Here is a 25019-nt window from a genome sequence, read left to right as displayed (position 1 = left end):
CTCTAGATGAGACCTGGGGTTTTCCTGGAGCTACAGCTGCTCTCCGCACCACAGAAATAAGTTTCCTCGGAGAAAACGGCTGCGTGGAAAAGCAGACTCTGTGACATGCCCTGTCAAAGTCTCCCCTCCCCAGGGTCTACCTCCAAGTCTCCCTACCATGGAGCACGCTGGGAAACATTCCTAGATGACCCTGGAGGGGCCCTTCCAACTCTATGATTCTTTGATTCCTTTCGTGATGTGGTTACAAGGCCGTGAAGGGCTTCAAAGGTCATAACCAGTGCCTTGAGTGGAAACTCACAAGTTACATCGAAGGAGAAGGAGGCCATCAGAGTCTACTCTCCAAAGCAGCCGTTTTCTTTAGGCCGACTGTTGTGGGGAAAGGAGAGGGAAGGCAACTGTAAGCCGCTTGGAGACTCCTTCGGGTAGAGAAGAACGGCATGTAAGAACCAACTCTTCTCCTTCGTCAGCTGGAGATCAGTTGTAATAGTGGAGTATCCCCAGGTGCCACCTGGAGATTGGCAACCCTAGTTTGCTGTAGCAAACGTGAGGACTTTATGTCCTAGCACAGGGGTGTCCATACTGTGGCTCTTCAGATGTCTGTGAACTACAATTCCCATAAGCCCCTGCCAGGAGTGGCTGGCAGGGGCTCATGGGAGTTGTGGGCCACGGTCATCTGGAGAGCCACCGTTTGGCCACCCCTGTGCTGGACCCTAACTGTGGTTCGAAGCAGAGTTCCTAGTCTCCGGATGGTGACTGAAGGTCATCTTGAGATTACATTGAAAATTATTTTATTATTTATTCGATTTGTATGACCGCCACTCTTGGAAACCGGCTCGCAGCAGTTCACAATATCTCAATACAAATCAGTACATTTAAAACCATTAAAATTCCCCATTAAAAACCCCATAAACAATAACTCTGTCACAATGATGGCGATTGAATGAAACTATTCCCACCCAGGCCCACTGGATGGGCATCTATCTAGGCTACGAAGTTCAGTTCCCCCGAAGAAACTGTCTGCTGTGGAAGGTGAACTCAAGGGCGTTCTACTCCCACTGAAACCCCTCCCTCCTTAGACCCCATCCCCAAAATCTTCAGGCCTTTCCCGAACCAGAGCTGGCGACCCTGTTCATAAACCAAACTGCGGTTTCGGCTTCTGAAAAGGTACACCCTCGCGTTCAGCTAGTCACACCAGCCGTCAATTTTATTCAAACATGGGGGATTTTTTGCGTTGCATCTGGAGTAAGCCAGGATAGCTGTTTCATGGCTTTTCCAGCATGGTTGGCAGAGAAGATGCCTGCCTTTGAACTAAGACACTGGAGCAAGCCTGTCCTTCAGGAGGTCTGGAGGTGACCAAACACCGTGGGTCCAGTTGCTGCTCATGAACAGGAGAGCCAAGTCCATTCAATATCGTGGAGAGGCTGAACAAAAAAAGGTGTATATTTTTGGGCGTCTCCCCACCCCTCCCTGTGAACCGTCTCATGGGGCCCTGCCCGTCCCGTTTCCAAAAAGCCTCAGTTCCAGTGGGTGCCGGGTTCGAGACTCAGCGAAATCACCGAAGGCGGGGGAGCAGCTGCAGGGGAGCCCATGGCCCGCAGGGGGCTGTACCAGCTGTCATGAGAAGCAGGGCAGGTAAACTGGACAGAGGCCGTGGAGGGCGGTGGGGGCGTCAGAGCATAGCTGGTAGGGAAGCGGGGCAGGGGGGGATGCGGTGTCAGAGCGGGAGGGTACTGGAACTGTCGCGGTGGTGGTGGTGGTGCGGGCATGGGACACAGGGACAGGATGCCAGAGGTGCCCGGCTTGAGCAGCGCCCGTTCTTGCTTTCGCTGCTTTGCCCGCCGGTTCTGGAACCACACCTGTGAAAGGAACCAGAAGAGAGAAGAAGACGTGCCTGGAATTTGGTTACCGGGGCAAATGGGCTAAATATGTGTTGGCTTCAGGTGGGTGGCCATGTTGGTTTGAAGGAGCACAACACAACAGAATCAGAGTCCAGTGGCACCTTTAAGACCAACAAAGATTTATTCAAGGCGTGAGCTGCTTGCACTCGAAAGCTCACGCCTTGAATAAATCTTTGTTGGTCTTAAAGGTGCCACTGGACTATGATTTTGTTATGTGTTGGCTGAAGGCCTAAAGAAAATATAACCATGGATCTGTTAAAATCACAGCAATGCTGCAATAACAGATTAACAATTCTTTAACTGTGTGATTTAAATAAAAAAGGGAGGAGAAAAGAGGAAAAAAAGGAAAAGAGACATATGAATAAAATATAGCAAACTATCCATCTCCCGATATTGGAGTGTCACTCTGGTGCTATAGACCGAATCTGGGCTGCCAGTGCAAACCGTGCCACCCTGCTGGAGACATCTGGATCTCTATCCGAATACAAAGCTCACTTTCTCAAAATTTGGGGCGCCAGAAGCCTTCAGGGTTAGCCTACTGAGAAATCTATTTCTGGGTTCCACAGAAAAATAACATTTCAGTATAGAGTGGGTCAGATTTTCTGCTTCCACCATCCCGCACCCGCATGGGCATCATGCAATTGGTAACCCCTGAAGCCTGCCCTTAACATACTGTGGAGGGCATTGCATGAGATCTCAGGGTGGTAAACGCAATCAGAGTTAAGAGGTGGCAGATAAGGGGATCTATCATGGTCTGTTTTTAAATTATTAAAGAGGGGGGCTACTACAGATGACACTATAATGCAGTGGTTCTCAACCTGGGGGTCTGGGACCCCTTTGGGGGTCGAATGACCCTTTTACTGGAGTCGCGGCAGGGCAAGCAGCTTGGCCAGGGGGGCGCCATCCACACAACAGCCTTGCGGGGTAGATCAAGATAGAGCGTTCGTCTGTCTGGGGCAGCGGAAAAGAGCGAGATCGGCATGGTGGGACAGGAGGCAGAACTGAACTGAGAACCCACTCCCCAAAAAACCAATTTTTTATACCACCATGAACAATGGATCTTCATGCCACTGGTCAGTTTCGGTTTAATTTCTGTGAATTGAGCACTGGCATAATTTTATGGTTGGGGGTCACCACAACATGAGGAACTGTATTAAAGGATCATGGCATTAGGAAGGTTGAGAACCACTGCTACAATGCTCCTATCCATTAACACAACCATGTGATATCCCAAATCCCTCAGCTCTTGTCCTGATTCTTTGTAGGTGCCTTGAATTTTGTTATTGTGGTAAGGGCGCTGAATAGCACTGAGTTACACTGGGGCTCTGACTTTCCCGATCCTGCAGGTACTTGAACATGTGAAGCTGACTTGTACTGAACTGGTCCATCAAGGACAAACTTCTCTACCCTGGGGGGTCCCCACCACAGTGTCCAAGGGTGCCTTAGTGTCCCTTGACACCTTTTCTGGCACCCGCCAAGCATCTTTAGGAAGTAGGTGAAACCTCATAGGGGCTCATGGGAACCCCAGGGGCTCATGGGAATTGTAGTCCATGAACATCTGGAGGACCACAGGTTGACTAACCCTGCCCATAGGGCAGAGATGGCCAAACTGTGGCTTTCCATATGTCCAGGTACGATAATTCCCATGAACCCCTGCCATGGACTACAATTCCTATGAGCAAGTGCTGGCAAGAACTCATGACAATTCCCATGAACCCCTGCCATGGACTACAATTCCCAGGAGCAAGTGCTGGCAAGAACTCATGGGAATTGTAGTCTGTGGACTTCTGGAGCTCCACAGTTTGGCCACCTCTGCCGTATGGCTTTTTTCCAGCCAGGCTTGTGACCAACTATTGGAGATTTGATGGCTTATGCAGATTTTTAAAAGCAATGCTTGGACAGCAGCTGCTTGGATCTCTATGAAAACCGGAACCTTCGATTTCCCCCTTTTCTCTCTTTTAGTTTTTCTTAGATTTTAAATAAAAATCATTTATTTATTTATTTATAATCGGATTTGCAGGACTGCCGCTCCCAAGGCTGGCTCGCGGCGGCTTAACATTTCGATACACAACCCATACAGTAACAACAAAAACTCAATTGAAATAACATTCTAAAAACCCGACAATTTATGGCGATTTAAATTGATATCCCACACGAGCCCAAAGACGGCCGATGGAAAATGGGGATGATGTCACTGGGGACATCTTTTTAAAAAGGGGCTACCCCGCCATTTGCCGGCCTCTTCCGCGTCTCTGCGCACAGAATCGCCAGGCCGAACACATCTCCTTGAAGCGAGGTGGCCTTTTCCACGTTGCCCCGCCCTGCTTCCCGTGCGGCGTCCCCAATCTCTAGCGCTCTCGTACCTGGATGCGAGCCTCGTTGAGCTTGGTCACCCTGGCCAACTCCTCCCGGCAGTAGATATCCGGGTAGTGGTTTTTCCCAAAAGCTGCCTCCAGGTGGTCGAGCTGCTCTTGGCTGAACGTGGTCCGGTGACGTCGCCGGGTGGGGGCGGCCGCTGTGCGCAAGGAGGAGGGGGTGGTGGGGGAGATTGAGGAGCCCCCTGTTAGCCCTGGAAGACCGGGGAACTTCCTGCAGACGGACGCTTCGACATCTGAAAGAAAATAAGATACCCCCCGAAGCCCCTCATGCTAGGAGATGCGTTCGTATAGGGTATTGTGTAACAATTTCCATGAAATCCTAAATCTCCCACTTGAAAGTACATTCCATAGACTAATCAGAGCTGACGATGGGTTTGCAAAGACTTTGCATGGAACATTTTGGGTGCGCATCTGAGCTTCGTGTGGTGTCCTCTGCAAGCCCTTCTGGGTTTCGCATGGCACAACTGGATTGGACTTGGCCCAGCTCAACTGGGGCAGATTTTTTCAAGGTACAGGCTGCCCAGGGAAGGAAGGAGGAAAAACTGAAGATGTGGGGGCAGACAAGGAAGCAGGAAAGAGGGAGACGCTATGAGACTTTCAGGGAAGGGAAACAGTAGTAGGGAAACGAGTTGTACAGATCCAGCTGTTACTATAAGAAGACATGTTTCTATGGTGGGGACAGTGATTTATACTTTGCCACTCCCTGCATACTCAAAAGTGATGCCTTCTAGAGTCCTTTGAAACACTCCTGTTCCTCTGAGGTTGCGAAAAATCAGGACTGGCTCTTTGCAGAACATAACACCAACAAATTGGTGGTTATCACGGTGCCCAAGGGCACCACCCTGGGGATCCCTGCTGCACTGCAAAGCTGGCATCATAGTCAATGATGTGAAGACGCCAACCCTGGAGAAGAGGGGAAGGGTGCCCAACTGGGACGACCATTGGAGAGGGAGTGCAGTTGATGCGGTCCCCCTAACTCCCACAAACAAGATGATTCAGGGGTTGCAAGGGACTCCCATGAAAGACTTCAGAATGCCGTTGCTGGTCAGAGTGCTCACAGCAGCCTTTCTTGACTTTTTTACCATTGTGAAAACCCTGAAACATTCTTCAGGCTTTAAGAAGCCCCAGAAGGGGGGCGATCGTGCAGAATATTGTTAGGAAGCTCCCCTACTGATTCCCTCCAGACCCATCATTGGCCATGTTGGGGGTTGCAGTCAACACAACCATATATAGCCCTATCACCCAATAAATGTTTAACTATTTTAAAATATATATATATAGAATTAACTCCCAAACATTTGGGAAACCCTTCCAGGGCTGTCCAGAAACCCCCAGTTTTCATGAAATCCAGGTTGAGAAAGCCTGTGTCATTTTGGCCTTGGGGGCAGCCAACTAGGGGCCGGAGGTCGGATTCTGATCTCGGGTTGTCTGCGGAGAAGTCCCACGTCGCTTGGCTGATAAACCAGCAGCTGCCAAATCCTCCTATCTATGAATATTATCTTAAAACGGCAGCCGGCAGCGCCCGGTAGGCGAACTTTCTCCCATCCCGATAATTAAACACCACAAAAGCAACTTTTCCCCTTTCCTTTCGCCCCAATTCCTTCTCGCAATCCCTGGGATTAAATTTGGGAACCTGATGCTCCGGCAGCCGCCCCTCGGGAGAACCTGAGATCGTGAGAGCCAGGGGTGCACAATGGGCCGGCCTGGGAAACTAATTAATTTGGGACCCCAGGGTGGGGGAACTGGAGCCCCCAGGAGCTGAGCCAAACAGTTTTCTCATTAACACATGTGCGTCAGGTGTTTGGGGACAACATGACCCCAGGGGGGGGGGAGGATTACAGCCTGTTTCAATCTTCCCGTCTTCGGGGATATCTCCCAACGTCTTGGACGCTCTCATGTAGAATTCTTCCATTCCCCCACCCCCATCACGTGCCGCTGTTGTGTAGTCGGTGGTCGAATCACCCTTCTTGAAGGACCTCCTGGCCGAGGCTGCACTGTCAAGATCGGTGTTGTGGATTTTACACGCAGCCTTCATTTATAACATCTAACCTCCTTCCTTTCCTTCATCTAGAGAGAAATATCTTCCAGGAAACACGGCGAACAAGAAGAAGAGTTGGTTTTCAAACCCCGCTTTTCCCTACCCGAAGGAGTTTCGCAGCGGCTTACAATTACCTTCCCTTCCTCTCCCCGCAGAAGACGCCCTGGGAGGTCAGTGGGGCTGAGAGAGCTCTGACAGTGAACTGCTCTGGGAGAACAGCTCTAGCAGGACTGTGACTAGCCCAAGGTCACCCAGCTAAGCTGCATACGGTGGAGCGGGGCATCAAACCCCGCTCATCACCACAGTGCCCGGCTGGCTGAAGAGATTCCAGGCACTGTAGGTCTCACTTCCCATGCCTGTGGCCACATCCTGGATTCTAGGAATGGGAGAATCAAGTTGGAATACAAAGATGTGGGAAACATCGGTTTCTGTCAAGCCCATGGAAATTGCATTGCCAGGAATATCAGTGTGTGTCATCTTTATGCCAACGAACAGCTGCAGAAGGGGCAGGTAAGAGTGGGACAGGAAAAGAAGACTCTACTCTTCTCTCCGAGCTACGTACACAAGAATCGCTATAAACTTGCTTCTTTCCGAAACACGAGATGGTCAGGAAATGTACGTATATATAAAGGATGCTCATGCATAATGGAACCTTGAAACTCCCAACCACGGGTGTTTTTACACCCATTAAATAATCTATTTCCAATGTGCTTTAGCAATCGTTTGCAATTGTGTGTCATCGTTCCACACGACAACTGCCCCTTGTAAAGCGCATTGAAAGAGGTCCAAAGGCATGTCGTTTAGCCTGTGTGAAAATGCCCTGCCTGCCATCAGCTGAATTCCAGGACACGCAGTAATGGGTTTAAACTACAAGTACAACGATGTAGGCTAGATATCAGGAAAAAGATTTTCACAGTCAGAGTAGTTCAGCAGTGGAATAGGCTGCCTAAGGAGGTGGTGAGCTCCCCCTCACTGGCAGTCTTCAAGCAAAGGTTGGATATACACTTTTCTTGGATGCTTTAGGATGCTTAGGGCTGATCCTGCGTTGAACAGGGGGTTAGACTAGATGGCCTGTATGGCCCCTACCAACTCTATGATTCTGTGATTCTATTAGAAACAAGCCTGAATAAGAAAACTCTCTGAAGACTTCGGCGGACCTCTAACCACCAGCTGGCCTGCTCTGGAAGGGGCAGGGAACTGGTTGAGGATTTGCTAGTGTCCTGAATCCCAAAATGTTGCAGGTCATGCTTGCTGGCTGCTTTGGCCACCCTGAACAATCTCTTCCTCTCCCCCCACAAACCGTTCCATTCAACCCCACCTTTTTCTGTCTAGGTGCCCTCTTGGTGCCCCTTCGATGGGTCCAGATCAGAACTCACCAGCCGTGGAGCTGACAGTCTCGGGGTATGTCTCGGAGAACCCCGCAGCCTTCCTCTTGACTGCTCGGCCCCCCTCCATCTCCCTCGATTCCTTCTGCGCTCCCCCCAACTTTTAAGCCTGTTCTGACGTCAGTCATCTCTCTTGGGGGGGAAGTGTAGGGGGGGGATGCGTCTTGACCAATCACCTCCCACCAGCCATCCTCCAGTGCTAAAGGTAGAGCAAGAGGGAGGGCCAGACTAAAGGAAGGTGGGAGAAGACACTATAAGGAACAGGGAGGGTTGTCAGGATGTGGGATATCTGCATGGATTTCTGTGGCAGGGTTGCATTGAAACACATTTGGCCAGTTATTGTTGTGCAGAGCTGTCATCTGTATGTGAATCATAGAATCATAGAGTTGGAAGGGGTCATACAGGCCATCTAGTCCAACCCCCTGCTCAACGCAGGATCAGCCCTAAGCATCCTAAATCATCCAAGAAAAGTGTGTATCCGACCTTTGCTTGAAGACTGCCAGTGAAGTTGCAGGGATATGTGTTCAACTGTCTTCTTCTCCTTCTCCTCCTTCTCCTTCTCCTTCTCCTTCTCCTTCTTCTCCTTCTCCTTCTCCTTCTCCTTCTCCTTCTCCTTCTCCTTCTCCTTCTCCTTCTCCTTCTCCACTCCCATCTCTGCCAGCAAGCTCAGGGGGGGCTATAAAACAGTTCAAACATCCCTGGAGACCAACCTGGTCAATTTACCTTTTGGTCTGCAAGTAGAGTAGCCATTCTAAACTTTTCTACTGTTGAGAACCCCCTGAAACATTCTTCAGGCTTCGAGAAACCCCGGAAGTGCCCCTGGTTGAGGCCAGGCGGATCTCTTTGGGTCCTAGGATTACCAACAAATTGTGCGTTTCAAGCACCGGTCGGTTGTCCTTGCTCCATTGTCGTTCTGCACAGTGGGCGTGTGGTGCAGTGTGCCGTGACCCCTTTGTAGCTCTCTAGGCTTGCTGTTTGCATGCTGAGTTCCTGAGGCATGCTGGGGGCGATCTGTCGGTGACTGCACCAGGACGCTCCAGACGGGAAACTCCGTGGGTGGCGGCCCCAAGCCCCGCTCCTGGGATAAGGTTCCTGTAATTGTCGAGGCAAATCCTCTCCAAATGCAGGCAACAGCCAACTCTTCCCGTGTGCCTCCAGCCTACAGATCCTCCCTCCCTGTGTTCTCCAAGCACCGGGTGGGTGGGAGGTCATCTGAGACCACTGCTTGGGCTTCCCTTGTTGGGGCTTGGGAGGCACAATTGTAGAGCTTAAGGGCGAAGCCGGAGGGACAAAAGAGAGAGCAGGCCGCAAACAGGTCTGGCTGGTGAAAGAGCACCTGCAGCTCGTCTGGCGTTGGTCGTGGAGGAGGCGGGGCTGGCCCCAGGTCTCTTGTCCCCCCTCCAGCCCTGAGGGGGCTCGGCCTGGACTCAGCCGGCAGCCGCGCAAGTCACATTCCGAACCCGGACAGGTGGAAGTCAGCTGTGCCACTGGGGTTGCCTGTCTACACGGTGTTCTCCTTGGATCACAACTGATCTCCAAGCCACGGAGACCAGAGGAAATGGCAGCCTCAGAGGGGTGGCTCTCCAGATGTCCATGGACTACAATTCCCATGAGCCCCTGTGGTCATGCACTGGCAGAGGCTCTTGGGAATTGTAGTCCAGGAACATCTGAAGAGCCAGTTTGGCCACCCCTGCTCTAGTACATAACACCCTGTTGAGGTCCATCTTGTCCCCAAACCCCACTTTCCTTAGGCTCCACCCTCAAAATCTTCAAGTATTTTCGAACCCAGAGGGGGCAGCCCTAATCAGCCTTAATCCTATACGTGAGGCTGGAGGGTACTTGTCGGCCATTTGCTTCTGGTCTCCCTAGGACCTGTGACTTCTCCCCTGTGGGAGCTGAATCCCAGAATCCAGATTCTATATGAAACTGCAACGTTTTTCTCCCTTCCTGGGAATCGGAGGACTTGGGAACCTCCATGTTCAGGGGCAGTGTACCTCTCAGAATGCTGAGGATGCTGGGGACCTTGGGTCATTCATCTTGGGTAGTGCTTCCGCTTACCGCCTGGTCGTCTCATCCCCTCCCCGTACTGTCCAGCCGCTTGGAAACTAGTAGAAGGGAGAGCCGAGGGACTCGGAAGTGTCCATCGATTGGGCAGCTGTAGCTGATTGCCCTTCGATCGCTGTTAATGCGATTAAGGCCCCCGTAATGGCCAAGTATCCCTTGGGGTCTTGGTGGCCTGCTGCCCTCAGTATTGTTAATTGGGGACGGAACGGGCAGAGGAGAGGCCGTGCCCTCAGGACATGGCATTAGGTACATGCAGGGAGGGCAGATGGCAGCCAAGATGGTCCCCCTTGCCCTCCGCACGTCAATAAGCTTTTAAAAGTCATCGTTAAGCCCTGACCGCCGGGTCGATCCCAGATCCAAATTCAATGAATTCGCCCAATCAAAGGCCTCCAGTCCGTTGGCGGCGATCAGAGATGAATCTCAGAGCTCTGGTCGCCAGCTGCCTTCTCCTTCAACGTGGCTTGTGAATTTTGATTCAAGCGGCTGGTTACAACCTCGAAAGCCCTTCGCAGCCTTAGAACCACATCGCAGAAGGAATGTGTCTCCTGGCTTGTCCCCAGGATACGGTTGCCATCTTCAGGTTGTAAAATTCCTGGAGATTTGGGGGTAGAGCTCAGGAAGAGGGGGAGACCTTGGCTCCCAAGCAACCGTTTTCTCCAGGGGAGCTGAGCTGTGGGGTGAGCTTTCAGGGCCATGAGCTAATCGGCCGCTTTGGTGGCCGATTTGCTCATGGCCCGGTGAGCTTCTCGCTGCGGGGGGGGGGGGGCAGAGGGGAGAGGGAGTTGCGGCCCGGCACCGGGCCGTAGACCAGGGGTTGATGACCCCTGCTCTAGTCCAACCCCACCTGCCCAAAGCAGGACACTCAAACCCTCGAATTCTGGGAAGTCTCCAGGTGTCACTTAGAGGTTGGCAACCCCACGCCATGTGCGTTTGGTCTGTGAAGGCTTCCCCTACCAGCAGGGCAGTCGCCCTGTCTGCAGGGCAATAGCAGCGCACGGATTGGGCCCGAGTCAGTGACAGCCAGTGACATCACAGGACGACCTCAGAGCCGAGGTTCTAGAATCCAGAAGAACCGCCGCCTCCGGGTGGGATGTGCGCGGAGCTGATTGAGAACTTTCTTGGGACCCTGGAGAGGTTCAAGCGGGCAAAGGTAGGAGCCACCGCCTGTAAGTCTCCACTGCAGGGCTTCTGTAAACGGAAACACGGCGCTCTGGGTGAAGAGACAAGTCCTGAGTCATGTCTATGGGACAAGCTGTCCATGCTAACTTGAAATTGGCCTAGATGTTAACGGGTAGGCCAGGTTGACAACCCTCAACGCTTTGTGCTGAGATGACACAACTGCATGTTGAGAAATAGAAGAAGAAGAAGGGTTGGTTCTTATATGCCGCTTTTCCCTACCCGAAGGAGGCTCAAAGCGGCTTACAGTCGCCTTCCCATTCCTCTCCCCACAACAGACACCCTGTGGGGTGGGTGAGGCTGAGAGAGCCCTGATATCACTGCCCGGTCAGAACAGTTTTATCAGTGCTGTGGCGAGCCCAAGGTCACCCAGCTGGTTGCATGTGGGGGAGCGCAGAATCGAACCTGGCATGCCAGATTAGAAGTCCGCACTCCTAACCACGACACCAAACTGGAAATCCTTTCCCCATGAGGGTCAGGGCGAGGCCTCTCTGCATCACGAGGGACTGGATCAGGGATTCCCAAACAGGGTTCCGGAGACCCCTGGGGTTAGACAAGAGCTCCCGAGGGGTTCTGTGGCCTTTCCCAGAAGTTCAGATGGCCGCTGAAACGACTAGATGTCCCTGGAGCTCACTGCCCCTGCTGCTGTACAGGCCCAGTCCCTTTCTCCACGATGACTGATCGATCGATCGGCTGGCTCTCGCATCTCACTCCCGCGTCCGCTACTCGGAAGGGGCACGGCGCCACTTCTGGGGGTTCCTCAAAGCATGAAATGTAGTTTTTATTTCTTTGCCACAGGGATCGCAAGAGCCGGCCTCAGGGCAGAGATGAAAGTTCTGCTGCTGCTGCCTATGGTCGCCTGTCTCCTCGTAAAAGCCCGGGGCAAGGTCTTTAGTCGCTGCGAGCTGGTCTTGATGCTGGAACATTCAGGACTGGAAGGGTACCAGGGCTACAGCTTGGCTGACTGTGAGTGGCACGCCTCTGGAGCGGACGATCCGTATCTCAGTCTGTGGGGGGGTCGTTAAAACAGCTTAATTCAAATTGGCCTAATGAGGGTCATCTAGACCAGTGGTCCCCAACCTTTTTATCACCAGGGACCACTCAACGCGTGACAATTTTACTGAGGCCCTGTGGGGGGGACTCTACTCTCAACCATGGCCCTAACGCTCTCTGATCGCTATGGTAATGTTTAAACCTCCCTTCAAAATAAGATACAGACACGCCACAACAATGAACATAAGGAACATTTTATTTTCATGGAAATTTTAACTCATGACAATGACAAATCAATGGGAACCCTGAGCTTGTTTCTCTGCAACGAGATAGTCCCATCTGGGAGTGATGGGAGACAGTGACACCCGAAGTCTGTTGTAAAGGGCCGGGGGAGATGAAGTAAAGGGCCAGGGGGGGGGGAGAGAAGGTGTCCTTCACGGCCCACCTCCAATTAGTCGACGGACCGCATGTGGTCCGCGGCCCACAGGTTGGGGATCGCTAATCTAGACCAACCCCCTGTACAATGCAGGAACTGACAATTACCTGCTCACCCACAGTGACCAAAATTTCATGCCCAAATGATCCCTCCCACCACCAAAAATATGCAGAATCCAGCCTGGCCTGGAGGAAATTCACCTACCATCCCACAGTGGTAATCAGCAATTCCCTGGGTATGCGAAGATGGGCCACAAGAGACAAACATCGGCACAATCCCTTCCGCCTCCCCCCCTTGCAATCTTTCTAAGTTCCTACAAGTCCCAAAATGACTGACCTTTCCCTTCCTCTCCCCACAACAGATACGAGGTAGGTGGGGGTGATTTTGCTCAAGGCTGTTGAAGCCGATAGAATTCTGGAGGGGGAGAATTTGACGGAGGGAACAGACTTTCCAATTCTACCCCTCCCCCTGCAGGCCATTGGCTTTTTTATTATCACTCCATGGTTGCTAGGAGCATATTGATGCTTTGATTTTCGTCAAGGGAACAAGGCATTCAAAGCAACGGAAGGATGTTTGCTTGCACGCCACTTTGTCAGAACCCACAAATAGCTGTTGCAGTTCAGGGAAACGTGCAGAGCTAGCGACAAAATGCAGGAGATTGCAGAAGGTGCATTTGGATAGGAAAAGAAGAGTTTATTTTTATACCCCGCTATTCACTGTCTGAATGAGTCTCAAAGCGGCTTACAATTGCCTTCCCTTCCTCTCTCCGCAGCAGACACTCTGGGAGGGAGGTGAGGCTGAGACAGTTTCTGACAGGATTGCTCTGTGAGAACAGCACTATCAGGACTGTGACAAGGCCAAGGTCAGCCAGCTGGCTGCAGGTGGAAGAGCAGGGAAGCAAACCTGGCTCACCAGATTAGAAGCCACCGCCCTTAACCACTACACCAAGCTGGCTGGATAAAGCACGCTCTGACAGCATCAGGGCAACATGTGGGAAGTTTGTTGCAGGAGGGTATTTTTTGGGCGGGAGGTAAAAGTGAATGAGAGCAGCCAATAAGAAGCTGAGCCTTAGAAAGGCCCCACCCACCTTCTGTAACGCTCAGTGGGCGCCAGGAGAAGTACTGGTGGGCACCACGTTGGGGGACCCTGCTCTAGCACCTACAATAAATCTGCGGGACCGGTCTCTCCACTTAGGGATCTGCCTGGCCTACTTTTCGAGCGGCTTCGATACAGCCAAAGTGACATACAATTCCGACGGCAGCTCCGAATACGGCATCTTCCAGATCAACAGCCGCCTCTGGTGTTCCGACCACCACAGCACCACCAAGGACCTGTGCGATATATCGTGCCGTGGTACGCGTTTCTGCCCGCGGACAGCCGCAATCCTGTAGTCTAGCCTTGTAGTCCATTGTGTAGGTTCTGCATCCAGATGGCTTCATTCCCAAGGCCAGCCTTTCTCAGCTTGCTCATTCATTCATTCATTCATTCATTCATTCATTCATTCGCATTTACATTTACGTTTATATTGTTTATGAGAGCCTCTTGTGGCGCAGAGTGGTAAGGCAGCTGTCTGAAAGCTTTGCCCATAAGGCTGGGAGTTCAATCCCAGCAGCCGGCTCAAGGTTGACTCAGCCTTCCATCCTTCCGAGGTCGGTAAAATGAGTACCCAGCTTGCTTGCTGTGGGGTAAACGGTAATGACTGGGGAAGGCACTGGCAAACCACCCCGTATTGAGTCTGCCATGAAAACGCTAGAGGGCGTCACCCCAAGGGTCAGACATGACTCGGTGCTTGCACAGGGGATACCTTACCTTATATTGTTTATATTGTTTATATTGTTTATATTGTTTATATTGTTTATATTGTTTATGTTTATATTTATATTTATATTTATATTTATATTTATATTTATATTTATATTTATATTTATATTTATATTTATATTTATATTTATATTTATATTTATATTTATATTTATATTTATATTTATATTTATATTTATATTTATATACCGCTGCTCTCAAATGTCTCGTGGCGGTTTACAAAATCCACAAATACAATAAAATCCCCTAAAATCACCCATTAAAACACAATTAGAACAATGGCATACCGTTGAGAAATCCCTGGAACATTCTTCAGGCTTTGAGAAACCCCCGAGGTGGCACGGCCATGCAGAAGAATAGCTGTGGACACGCCCACCCACGGGCCCCTCCCCTTCCCACCCCCACTAGGCCCATCATTGTCCTGGACGGAGCAAACAAAAAAATTCCTGTCTTTCGTTCAGTCCATTTAATGCTGTCCTGGGCTGTGCAGAGAAGAGAGAGGAGGTCTAAACCAGGGGTAGTCAACCTGTGGTCCTCCAGATGTCCATGGACTACAATTCCCATGAGCCCCTGCCAGCGGTTGCTGGCAGGGGCTCATGGGAATTGTAGTCCATGGACATCTGGAGGACCACAGGTTGACTACCCCTGGTCTAAACCTTCAACCCTCTCTCCACTTGGCTTCGCTAGTTGAAACCACTGGGACATTTGGTTAAAGCAGCAGAGTTTTGCCCCACCTTAGAAGGTTGAAACAGACTGCCGTAAATAAATCTGAATCTCCCAAGAACTATATTGCAAAAAAAGAGGGAAACTTACATTGATTCAAGTAGGTCCAGTTCATATTCAGGTTGCATCCAAAAGGAGAGAAAGTAGCCAAATCTGAACAGCTCTTTTTTAAAACATAAATGGCCAGCTTTTCCTGCATCGTGTGTGGAAGTAGGAAGACCTGCAGAGAGAGTGTCTCCAGTTGAAGGCCATGTGCAGAGAGGGAGAGGAAGAAAGCGATAGGGGAGGGGTCAGAGGACAGCTTGCAGGTAGAGGCGAAGAGAGGTATCCCATTCAAGGAGATAATACCTACACACCTTTAGAGTCATGTAGCCCCCCCCCACCTCAATGTTCACTCTAACACAGCCTTTCTCAGCTTTTTTTTTACCGCTGAGAAACCCCTGAAACATTCTTCGAGAAACCCCAGAAGTGGCGCAATCGTGCAGAATAGGGTTGGGAAGCAGAGCTGTGGACACGCCCATCTTGGACCCCTCCTCTTCCCACCGCCTCCAGGCCCATGAACTGTTGTGTTCGTGCTCCCTGAAAGCCCCTTTCCCTTTAAAAACTGTTTTTAAAAAACCCAAAAACACCAGTAGCAACAAATATTTGTTCATTCAGTGTCTCAGCAAGATCGTTTTTGCTGGCATAGGAGCTGGTGCTTAATCTTTTACACGCTCTTCAAGTAACCCCCCCCATGGGTACAATTTCTGGCCAAAATTACTGGCAGTGTCAAACAGGAGGCTGTATTGTGCTCGGAAACTTTAAAGGCAATTGCAGAAGGGACCTTTGTTTTACTGTTAAGCACTTCTGTGGAGGGACTTCAGCCGAAGAAGCCTCGTTTATTCGTTGCTTTCACCGGTCTAAGGAAAAAAATGGCGATCACGTCTCCGGAAGCTCAGGGGTGAGAGCAAGGGAAGGACATTCTTTCTAACACTACTTTGAGAATGCACATGTCTTTTGCTGATGTGTTGCGGCTTCAGTTGCTCAGAAGTGTAGCGTTTTTTCGGGGGAGGGATTCACTTTTCTGGATTTCCCCCTAGGCGCTATAAAATTCCGATTGTTGCTGGAGTTTGGCGGGAGTTTTGTGGTTTGTTTACAACGTCATGCGGAATGTTAAATTAATAGCGTTTACAAAAGGAAAGAATTCGGCTACATTTAAGTTGTGCGGAATGGACCTTAGTATTTTCTCTGCCCCCATTAGATTTGCTCACTGATGACATCACTGATGACATTGATTGTATCAAGAAAGTTGTGGTGGACTCAGGAGGCTTGGATGCCTGGTAAGGGGGCAAGTTTGTTTTCCCGTGATCTTAAGAACCTCAGAAGGGCCCTGCTGGGCCATCTAGAATCATAGAATAGAACAGAGTTGGAAGGGATCTCCTGGGTCATCTAGTCCAACCGCCTGCACTAGGCAGGACACTCACAACCCTATTGCTCATCCACTGTCACCTGCCAACCCCTTGAACCTTCACAGAATCAGCCTCTCCATCAGATGTCTATCTAGCCTCTGTTTAAATCTCTCCAAAGATGGAGAACTCACCACGTCCCGAGGAAGCCTGTCCCATTACGCAATCGTTCTGTCAGGAACTTCTTCCAGGATGTTGAGATGGAATTTCTTTTGAATTAATTTAATCCCATTGGTCCCATCCGGTCCAGCATCCTGTCTCACCCTGTGGCCAACCAGTTCCTCTGGGGGACCGACAACAGAGCATGGAGGCTAGGGTCTTCATAAGAACATCAGAAGATTCCTGCAGGATCTAATCCCACCCTGGAACCAATCCAGGGCCGACCTTGCTTAGCTTCCAGGATTCGACAAGATCGGACTAGTTTACCTTTGCCTAAAGAAAGACCAACTGATGAGGTTGGGGCCACGATGCCATAAGGAGAGGGCCCTGCTGTTCAGCTGATTTGGCTGAGCAGAGAGACCCAGATGTCTAAGGGGAGGCAGGTCAGAAACGGATCGAGCACAGAGGGGAGGGAATGTGAGACTAAGTGTTCACTTGATTGGTACATGTTTATGACGTGTGTGTTTCTCTTTCTTCCTTTCTGAGGATGGGCTGGAGAGATCACTGCCGGAGCAGGAATCTGAATTACTGGATCAATGCCTGCAACACGTAAGCCCACAGAAATCAGCCAAGAGATTGGTTGTCTGGTATTCAGCCCAGAGCCCGGCATGGACGGCTGCTTCTAGACGTGACCTGACCGTCAAAGAAAGCTGATGGAAGCTGGGGAAACGTTGCAATAAATGAATTTCTTTCCTAGAAAGTGTCTTTTTAAAAAAAATCTGCTTTCTTAGGCCTCTGACGGGGATTAGGGAAGAAAAAGAAAGATGATCGTCCTGGAAGAAAACTGGTCCGATTGACATTTGCCATGGGAGGGGATGTTTGGACAGGATACAGTTGCCAGCCTCCAGGGGCGACCTGGAGATCTCCTGGAATTCCAGCTAATCTTCAGACAACTGAGATTAGTTCCTCTAAGGAAAGGGCTGCTTGGGAGGGGGGACACTGTGACCTTGGACCCCATTGAGGGTCAGGGACACCAGCCTCCAGGTGGGGCCTGGGGATCCCCTGGAATTCCAGCTCCTCTCCAGACTGCAGAGATCAGTTCCCCTGGAGAAAAGGGCTGCTTGGGAGGGGAACTCTGTGGCCTTGGACCCCACTGAGGGTCAGGGATGCCAGCCTCCAGGTGGGGCCTGGGGATCCCCCGGAATTCCAGCTCCTCTCCAGACTGCAGAGATCAGTTCCCCTGGAGGAAAGGGCTGCTTGGGAGGGGGGACTCTGTGACCTTGGACCCCACTGAAGGTCAGGGATGCCAGCCTCCAGGTGGGGCCTGGGGATCCCCCAGAATCACAGCTCATCTCCAGACTACAAAGCAAGAGAACCAAACCCATCTGTTTGGGCGCACTGTCTGTTATCCAAAATGGATCCCTCAAGGGGAATTACGGGGAATTTGTATATTAGCTAGATCTTGGGAAACAGCAAGATCTTTTTTTACAGATGTTTATGGAGTCCTTTCCCTAGGCAGAAACCCTTTTAAAACAAAGATGGCAATTTAGCTTAGAATAGAATAAAAAAGATATTTCAACGAAAACAAACTAAAAACGTCCCTCACGGACAGACGTATCACTACGTGAAAGTGTGGCATACTAATGTGGAAAGACGTAGGGGGAGATACAAATTTATTGATTGAAAATAAGGGTCAGAGGCTACTGAGGGAAGGGGTTCCCTTGGAAACGAGAGACAAAGCCGGACCTCGCTGTGGCTCGCATCCTCTTCTAATAGGGAAGGAATTGTTGAACTTGTAGCTGGCCACATCAGCTTTCTTTTTCTCCGGTGCATCCATCGGCTAACGGGTCTTCTGCTTCGGTTTACTCCTGTGACAGCCAAGAAACCTCTTGCACAAGGCAGGCATCACCAGGAGCCAATGTTTGGCTTCTTCCTGATCCGCAAAGCTTTCTGGGTAGGCGTCTCTTGGCCTGACCTGCCTTGCTTCTCGTGAACTGGAAACAAAATGGAGGATTGCAGCCGCTTTCCTCCTTGTGCAGGGAAAGGGCATACCTGGGGCATACTATGCTGGTCCCCCCCTAGGTTCTGGGGATGTGGTTTGTGCTTTTGCATGCGGACTCCTGCTCTCTTCCTGCCCCGGCCTCTGTGCAGGAAATGATGTCACAGACCCTCTCGGGCAGGTTCTAGAACCTCATAGAAGAGAGGAGGCCAGAAGCTCCTCTACCCACAATTCCCTGTGGCATCAGAAGCCCCCAGCGAGGCGTCCCTCTCTAAACAAGTACGTCTGGCTGTGCTGAGCAGCCGGGTGGCAACAGACTATGAGATGCTCCAGCCCTCTGAGGGTCTCCGTAGGCGAGGTGCTGTTCTGGGCAGGCCTTGTGTCAAAGACTCTATGGTAGCTTCACCAGGTGTTTGAAAAGGGTAACAATAATCACAGGTGCTCTTAAAACACCCTGCTAGCAGGGGCTTGATTTGGTCCAAGACTGTCCAAAACTGGGTGGCCCAGGCTGGCCGAATCTCATGAGATCTCAGAAGCTCAAGCAGGGACAGGCTTGGTTAGCACTTGGATGGAAGACCACCAAGGAAGACGAGTTGCTACAGAGAGGCGGGCCCTGAACTGGGAAGGAGGCATCAGGGAGTGAGAAACACCCCCAGGCTAGACCGAGAGAGGCAGCTCATTCATTAAACAGAGAACAGTTCTAGCTTGGTGTAGTGGTCAGGAGTGCAGACTTCTTATCTGGCGAGCCGGGTTTGATTCTGCACTCCCCCACATGCAGCCAGCTGGGTGACCTTGGGCTTGTCACAGCCCTGATAGAGCTGTTCTGAGCGAGCAGGAATCTCAGGGCTCTCTCAGCCTCACCCACCTCACAGGGTGTCTGCTGTGGGGAGAGGAAAGGGAAGGAGATTATAAGCCACTTTGGGACTCCTTCGGGTAGAGAATAGCAGCATATAAGAACCAACTTCTCCTCCTCCATGTACCTGGAGCAACGAACAGCTGTCTGGGAATGCTAAGTTCAGCTTCCACCATCCCTTGGAAACGCCTCCGTCCTTAGAGCGTTTGGTCCAGCTTGACTTTTGGTGGCAGCACCCTACCCGTTTCTCTCCTTTCCGCAGGAGTCACCTGGCCTGCTGACCAACTCCTTGTCACATGTCCGGAAGGGGGGATGAAGTCTCCCTTGCCCTGGCCCTTCCTCCTCCTCCTCTTCTTCGCCTTCTGGACAGTTGCTGTCCGAGCCAAGATCTATGAGCGCTGCGAATTGGTCAAGGAGTTGGAGGACCACGAGATGGACGGCTACCAGAGTTACAGCTTGGCGAACTGTGAGTGGGGCTCCTTGGCGGAGTGCATCCTTGCACTCCAAGGGTTGCCGGTGGCTGGGATTTGGGCAAGAGTCGACCTTGTCCGTGGACTACAATTCCCATGAGCCCCTGCTCATTGACCGTGCTGGCAGGGGCTCATGGGAATTATAGTCCACAGACATCTGGAGAGCCACAGTTTGCCCCGCCCCCTCCGCTCTATTCCCTTGTCCTGCTGCATTCACCTGGCTCGCGTTGCCAGTTTTGGGCTAAGAAATCCTACAGATTTTGAGGGGGTTGGTTAAGGGAGGAATCTTAGTCTTAGTAGGGTATGATTCAACAGACTGAGGGATGCCAGCCTCCAGGTGGGGCCTGGGGAATCTCCTGGATTCAGAGCTCGTCTCCAGACGGCAGAAATCAGTTCCCAGGGAGGAAATGGATGCTTTGGAGATTAAAATCTATGGCCTCATACCCACAGAGGACCCTGTCCTCCCCAGGCTGAATCCCCAAATACTCCATGAGTTTTTCCAACTGGAATTGGAAGCCCTGCCAGCTTGGTGTAGCAGTTAAGAGCGGCAGATTCTAATCTGGTGAGCTGAGTTTTATTCCCTGCTCCTCCACGTGCAGCGAGCCAGGTGACCTTAGGCTAGCCCCAGTCCTTATAGAGCTGTTCTCACAGAGCAATTTCTCTCAGGGCTTTCTCAGCCTCACCTACCTCTGTTGTGGGGAGAGGAAGGGAAGGGGATTGTAAGCCACTTTGAGACTCCCATTGAGCAGTGGGGGGTATAAAAACCAACTCTTCTTCTTCTTCTTCTTCTTCCTCTTCCTCCTCCTCCTCCTCCTCCTCCTCCTTGCTGGTGGACACAGGGACACCTGGCAACCCTATATACACGTCCAAGATCACCCAAGATGGTGGCAAAATCTCAATCTGCGGAATAACTCTCCTCTCTCTCTCCCCCCCCCCCCGCCCCCTGTCTCCCATAGGCAACAGCCATCATCCCCCTAGGAAAGGGAAATTTCCGGTGATGTCTGGCCCAGCAGGCCTAAACAGGCCTGTACAGGGAGGGAGCCGCACTTTCTAGCCTGGCCTCAACCAAACGCCTGGCAAAAGAGCTCCGTCTTGCAGGCCCTGCAGAATGTTGACAGCCCCATCAGGGCCCTCAGCTCTTCCGGGAGCTCACGCCACGAGGTTGTGGCCAGGACCGAAGAGTCCCTGGCCCTGGTTGAGGCCAGGCGTACCTCGTGAGGCCGGGGGACAGCCGGCAGATTCCTACCTGCAGAGCCTTGTGGGGGGCGTAAGGAGACAAGCGGTCCCTCAGATAAGTGGGGCCCTGGCTGCAGGTGGCCTTAAAAGTAAGAGCCAGAACCTTGAACCTGATCTAGAAGCTGATTGGCGACCAATGCAGCTGCCTCGGCATAGGCTGGACACGAGACCTCCCAGATGACCTCGTGAGGACCCTAGCAGAAGGGGGGGAAGGCCCGCGTAGTCTGCCCTTCTTAACCACTGTGCCATGATGTCTCTCTGGAAGGGGGGTCCCACTCCCTAGGTTTGGGAGCACTGAATGGGCTAGGACCCCGCTCAGGGGGCTTTCATTTCTCTCCCCTCAGGGGTCTGCCTGGCCTTTTATGGAAGCAGCTTTGACACAGAAACCGTCACCCACAACAAAGATGGCACCAGTGACTTCGGCATCTTTCAGATCAACAGCGGCTGGTGGTGCGCCGACGAAGACACCACCTCGGACAACTTGTGCGACATCAGTTGCAAAGGTCGGTCGCTCTTCCTAGCATTAGGGATGCACACTCAGGATTGAACCTTGGCTCGGAGAATCATAGAGCTGGGAGGGACCTCCTGGGTCATCTAGTCCAACCCCTATACTATGCAGCAGGGGTAGTCAACCTGTGGTCCTCCAGATGTTCATGGACAACAATTCCCATGAGCCCCTGCCAGCTGGCAGGGGCTCATGGGAATTGTAGTCCATGAACATCTGGACGACCACAGGTTGACTACCCCTGCTATACAGGACACACACAACCCTATCGCTCATCCACTGTCACCTGCCTCCCTCTTGAACCTTCACAGAATCAGCCTCTCCGTCAGATGGCTCTCCAGCCTCTGTTTAAAAATCTCCAGAGACGGAGAACCCACCACCTCCCGAGGAAGCCTGTTCCCCTGAGAAACTGTGGCGCTTGACCATTTTTGATTGTATGCACAATATTGTGTGGACTCAGATTGTTATGTTTTATTGTGGTTTTTCATCTTAACGGGCACGTAATAATAAAGAAATGTGCATTTTAATGTTATGTATGTTCTTGCTCATCTTTTGGGTTCCTGGCTCCTGCCCACGCCTTCTGTGCCCTCTTGTGCTTTCTCCTAGAGCTGCTGAACTCGGAGATTGAGCACGACATCACCTGCGCCAAACGGATTGTGAGAGACCCCCAGGGCATGGAGGCCTGGTAAGAGAACCCCCCTAAGCTGGTTGGTCCAGATCAGTCACTTCCGGGGTCTGCATCACCCCTGCTTGGAGTTCCATAGGATGGCGCGACCCTTTCTGCTTCGATGCGCTCTTAGAGCCCATATTTCTCCCCTCCCACTTAAACAAAGTCATCAAGGTATTCCCCTCCTCCATTGTAAAGTAAAGGTAAAGGTATCCCCTGTGCAAGCACCAAGTCATATCTGACCCTGGGGGTGACGCCCTCTAGCGTTTTCATGGCAGACTCAATACGGGGTGGTTTGCCAGTGCCTTCCCCAGTCATTACCGTTTACCCCCCAGCCAGCTGGGTACTCATTTTACCGACCTCGGAAGGATGGAAGGCTGAGTCGACCTTGAGCTGGCTGCTGGGATCGAACTCCCAGCCTCATGGGCAGAGCTTTCAGACTGCATGTCTGCTGCCTTACTGCCCTGCGCCACAAGAGGCTCAGTCTCCTCCATTGTATTCCCCCCCAAATTCCAACCAAGTGCACTCACTGTGTCCTCTCCGGGTTGGGGAATATCTGGAAGTTTTAGGGGGTGGAGCCTGGGGAGGGCGGGGTTTGCGAAGGGGAGGGACTTCAATAAATAATAATATCATGCAGTTTACCGAAGCAGCCTTTTGTCCAGAGGAACTGATCTGGGTCATCTGGAGGTGAATCGTAATAACCGGAGATCTCCAGGTTCTACCTGTAGGCTGGGAACCATAGTCTTTCCCCACAGGCTGAGTCGGAGCTGCCAGAAGGGGAAGCCAATCGCTTAGTTCTGTAGTAGGGGAACCAACTTTATTATTTATTTATTACTGAACGTATACCCCACCCCTCTCGACAAGTCAGTTCGGGGCGACTTCCAGGTGGAGCATGGAGTGCTCCTGAATTTATGACTGACCTCCAGTCTATAGGAGGAAGTGGTTGCTTCTGGGGTCAGACTGGATGACCTCACATCCCTGCTGAACCCCTTTCCTCCCAAAGCTCTTCCTGGCCACTGCCCCTCAAATGTCCAGGAATTTCCCCAGGTGGACATCCCTGTTTTGTAACCAAGCCACTGCAGGGCCCAAATAAACCCAGGGTTTTAATTTCACTTTGACCTGTACAGACATTGAACGTAATGTAAGAATTACTCAAGATACTTAGAAAGAAAAACCCAGTGTCTGCTGTACAAGGACTGTATGTGTGTTCCCCGCAACTTCTTTTTTAAAAAATAGTTTATTTGGGATAAAAAAATGGAAATAAAATTAATACACACCAAACGTTCAAGCAGAAACCACAAAGATACCATAAAAACATCAGTTAATACAAGCTTGCATGCCACTTTCAGATATTTGGTCATAGAGCAGACTGGTTAGATTACTTCAAGGGATACCTTTTGCTAAATCCTTTAGACAAGGCTTTTCTCAACCTCCGGTTTCTTGATGGCCTTGGAAGGGTTCCCCGAATGGGTGGGAGTGAATCAATTTTTTTAAATTAAAAATTTATTATGGGGCGATATGACCATATATGGTCATGTTGACTCGCCCCCTTCTCCCCAAATGGCCAGTGATGGGCCTGGAGGGGGTGGGAAGGGGAAGGGGCCCTGAGTAGGTGTGTCAACAGCTCTGCTTCCCAACCTTATTCTGCACCATCTTGTCACTTCTGGGGTCTCTGCAAGCCTGAAGAGGCTTTCAAGGGTTATCCAATGCTAAAAAGGCTGCTGTAGCGATCCGATCCCAGAACTCTCCTCCTGTCCCATACTTCCCACCAAATTGGCATCGGCGTCCTCACAAACCCAACAATGCCCGGTAACTTCGGAAGAGGGGATCGATCTCTCTGATTTGTTTTCTGCAGGGACCAGTGGACAACACACTGCAAACACCAGAATCTGACAGAGTGGGTCAAGGGATGCCCACACTGAAACCCTCAGCGGTCCCTGTTTGCTGGTCCTCTTCAATGAAATATATAAGCCATACGTATTTTTTTTAGAAATTAAATTTCATTGTTGTTTTTTAATTGTGCATTTTGTTTGCCTGTTCATTGGGGGTGGAGCCTCTGGCTGTTCAAACGAAGATGCAATCACATTGTTTTGCATTTTGAAAGTTCCAGACTGCCACGGAACCTTTCCGCCTACCTTGGTTAGCTTGTTTGCTTAAAGCTGCTGGCTACTGAACCAGACTGCCGATCTGTCAAGGTCAGAATGGTCTGCTCAGGCTGCTCTAGGGTCTCAGAGCCAGCTTGGTGGAGGGGTTAGGAGTGGGGGACCCTAATCTGGAGAGCCGGGTTTGATTCCCTGCTCCTCCTCCCCATGCAGCCTGCTGGGTGACCTTGGGCCAGCACAGTTCTCTCAGAGCTCTCTCAGCCCTACCTACTCACGGTGTCTGTTATGGAGAGAGAAAGGGAAGGCATCAGACATTTTGAGATTCCTTTGGGTAGTAAACAGTGGGGTACAAAAAAACTGAGGCCTTCCATGTGATCTGTTTCCTGAGAGCCTTTGAACTGGAGGTGCCAGGGATCAAATCCAGGACCTTCTGCACACCAAGCAGAGGCTCTGCCACTGAGCCAGTATCTCACAGTGAGGTATTCCTCATCCCTTCCTGCCTGGTCCTTGTAAATGGAGATGCCAGGGATTGAACCTGGGACCTGCCTGCCAAGCAGAGGCTCTGCCACTGAGCCAAGGTCTCAGGCCAAGCTCTTTTCCATCCCCTCCTACCTGGTCCTTCTAACTGGAGATGTCACTGGGGATTGAACCTGGGACCTTCAGCCTGCCAAGCAGAGGCTTTGCCCCTGACCCAGAGACTGAGGTCAAGGTCTTTCCCATCCCCTCCCCTC

General features: G+C 51.3%; 3 protein-coding genes across 7 annotated transcripts; 2 read left to right on the top strand and 1 right to left on the bottom strand.

The window, feature by feature from the left end:
- Positions 1 to 807: 807 nt before the first annotated feature.
- LOC143831247 (homeobox protein prophet of Pit-1-like) lies at positions 808 to 7769 on the bottom strand. Its single transcript, XM_077324308.1, has 3 exons — positions 7691 to 7769; positions 4262 to 4509; positions 808 to 1856 (listed from the first exon to the last, which is right to left on the bottom strand). The coding sequence occupies exons 1-3, from the start codon at positions 7767 to 7769 to the stop codon at positions 1515 to 1517; spliced, it is 669 nt and encodes a 222-aa protein (XP_077180423.1). The 3' UTR covers positions 808 to 1514.
- LOC143833527 (lysozyme C-like) lies at positions 6760 to 17216 on the top strand. 2 transcript variants are annotated; one of them, XM_077329442.1, is made up of 5 exons: positions 6760 to 6824; positions 11738 to 11905; positions 13563 to 13721; positions 16153 to 16231; positions 17003 to 17216. In XM_077329442.1, exons 2-5 carry the CDS (start codon positions 11767 to 11769, stop codon positions 17067 to 17069), a joined length of 444 nt encoding a protein of 147 aa, XP_077185557.1. In that variant the 5' UTR covers positions 6760 to 6824; positions 11738 to 11766; the 3' UTR covers positions 17070 to 17216. The 2 variants fall into 2 exon arrangements, with proteins under 2 accessions (XP_077185557.1, XP_077185556.1); XM_077329441.1 differs by lacking the exon at positions 6760 to 6824 and adding an exon at positions 10827 to 10913.
- A 1444-nt stretch (positions 17217 to 18660) lies between these two features.
- On the top strand, positions 18661 to 24203 carry LOC143833526 (lysozyme C, milk isozyme-like). Of its 4 annotated transcripts, none has more exons than XM_077329438.1 (5): positions 18661 to 18734; positions 19571 to 19774; positions 21359 to 21517; positions 22126 to 22204; positions 24042 to 24203. In XM_077329438.1, the coding sequence occupies exons 2-5, from the start codon at positions 19621 to 19623 to the stop codon at positions 24106 to 24108; spliced, it is 459 nt and encodes a 152-aa protein (XP_077185553.1). In that variant the 5' UTR covers positions 18661 to 18734; positions 19571 to 19620; the 3' UTR covers positions 24109 to 24203. The 4 variants fall into 4 exon arrangements, with proteins under 4 accessions (XP_077185553.1, XP_077185552.1, XP_077185555.1 ...); XM_077329437.1 differs by having other exon boundaries at positions 18705 to 18813; XM_077329440.1 differs by lacking the exon at positions 18661 to 18734 and adding an exon at positions 18740 to 18851.
- The last annotated feature ends 816 nt before the right edge of the window (positions 24204 to 25019 follow it).

The sequence above is a fragment of the Paroedura picta genome, chromosome 3 (assembly GCF_049243985.1).
Source record: "Paroedura picta isolate Pp20150507F chromosome 3, Ppicta_v3.0, whole genome shotgun sequence".
Taxonomy (NCBI): domain Eukaryota; kingdom Metazoa; phylum Chordata; class Lepidosauria; order Squamata; family Gekkonidae; genus Paroedura; species Paroedura picta.
This window is presented reverse-complemented; position numbering and strand designations above follow the sequence as displayed.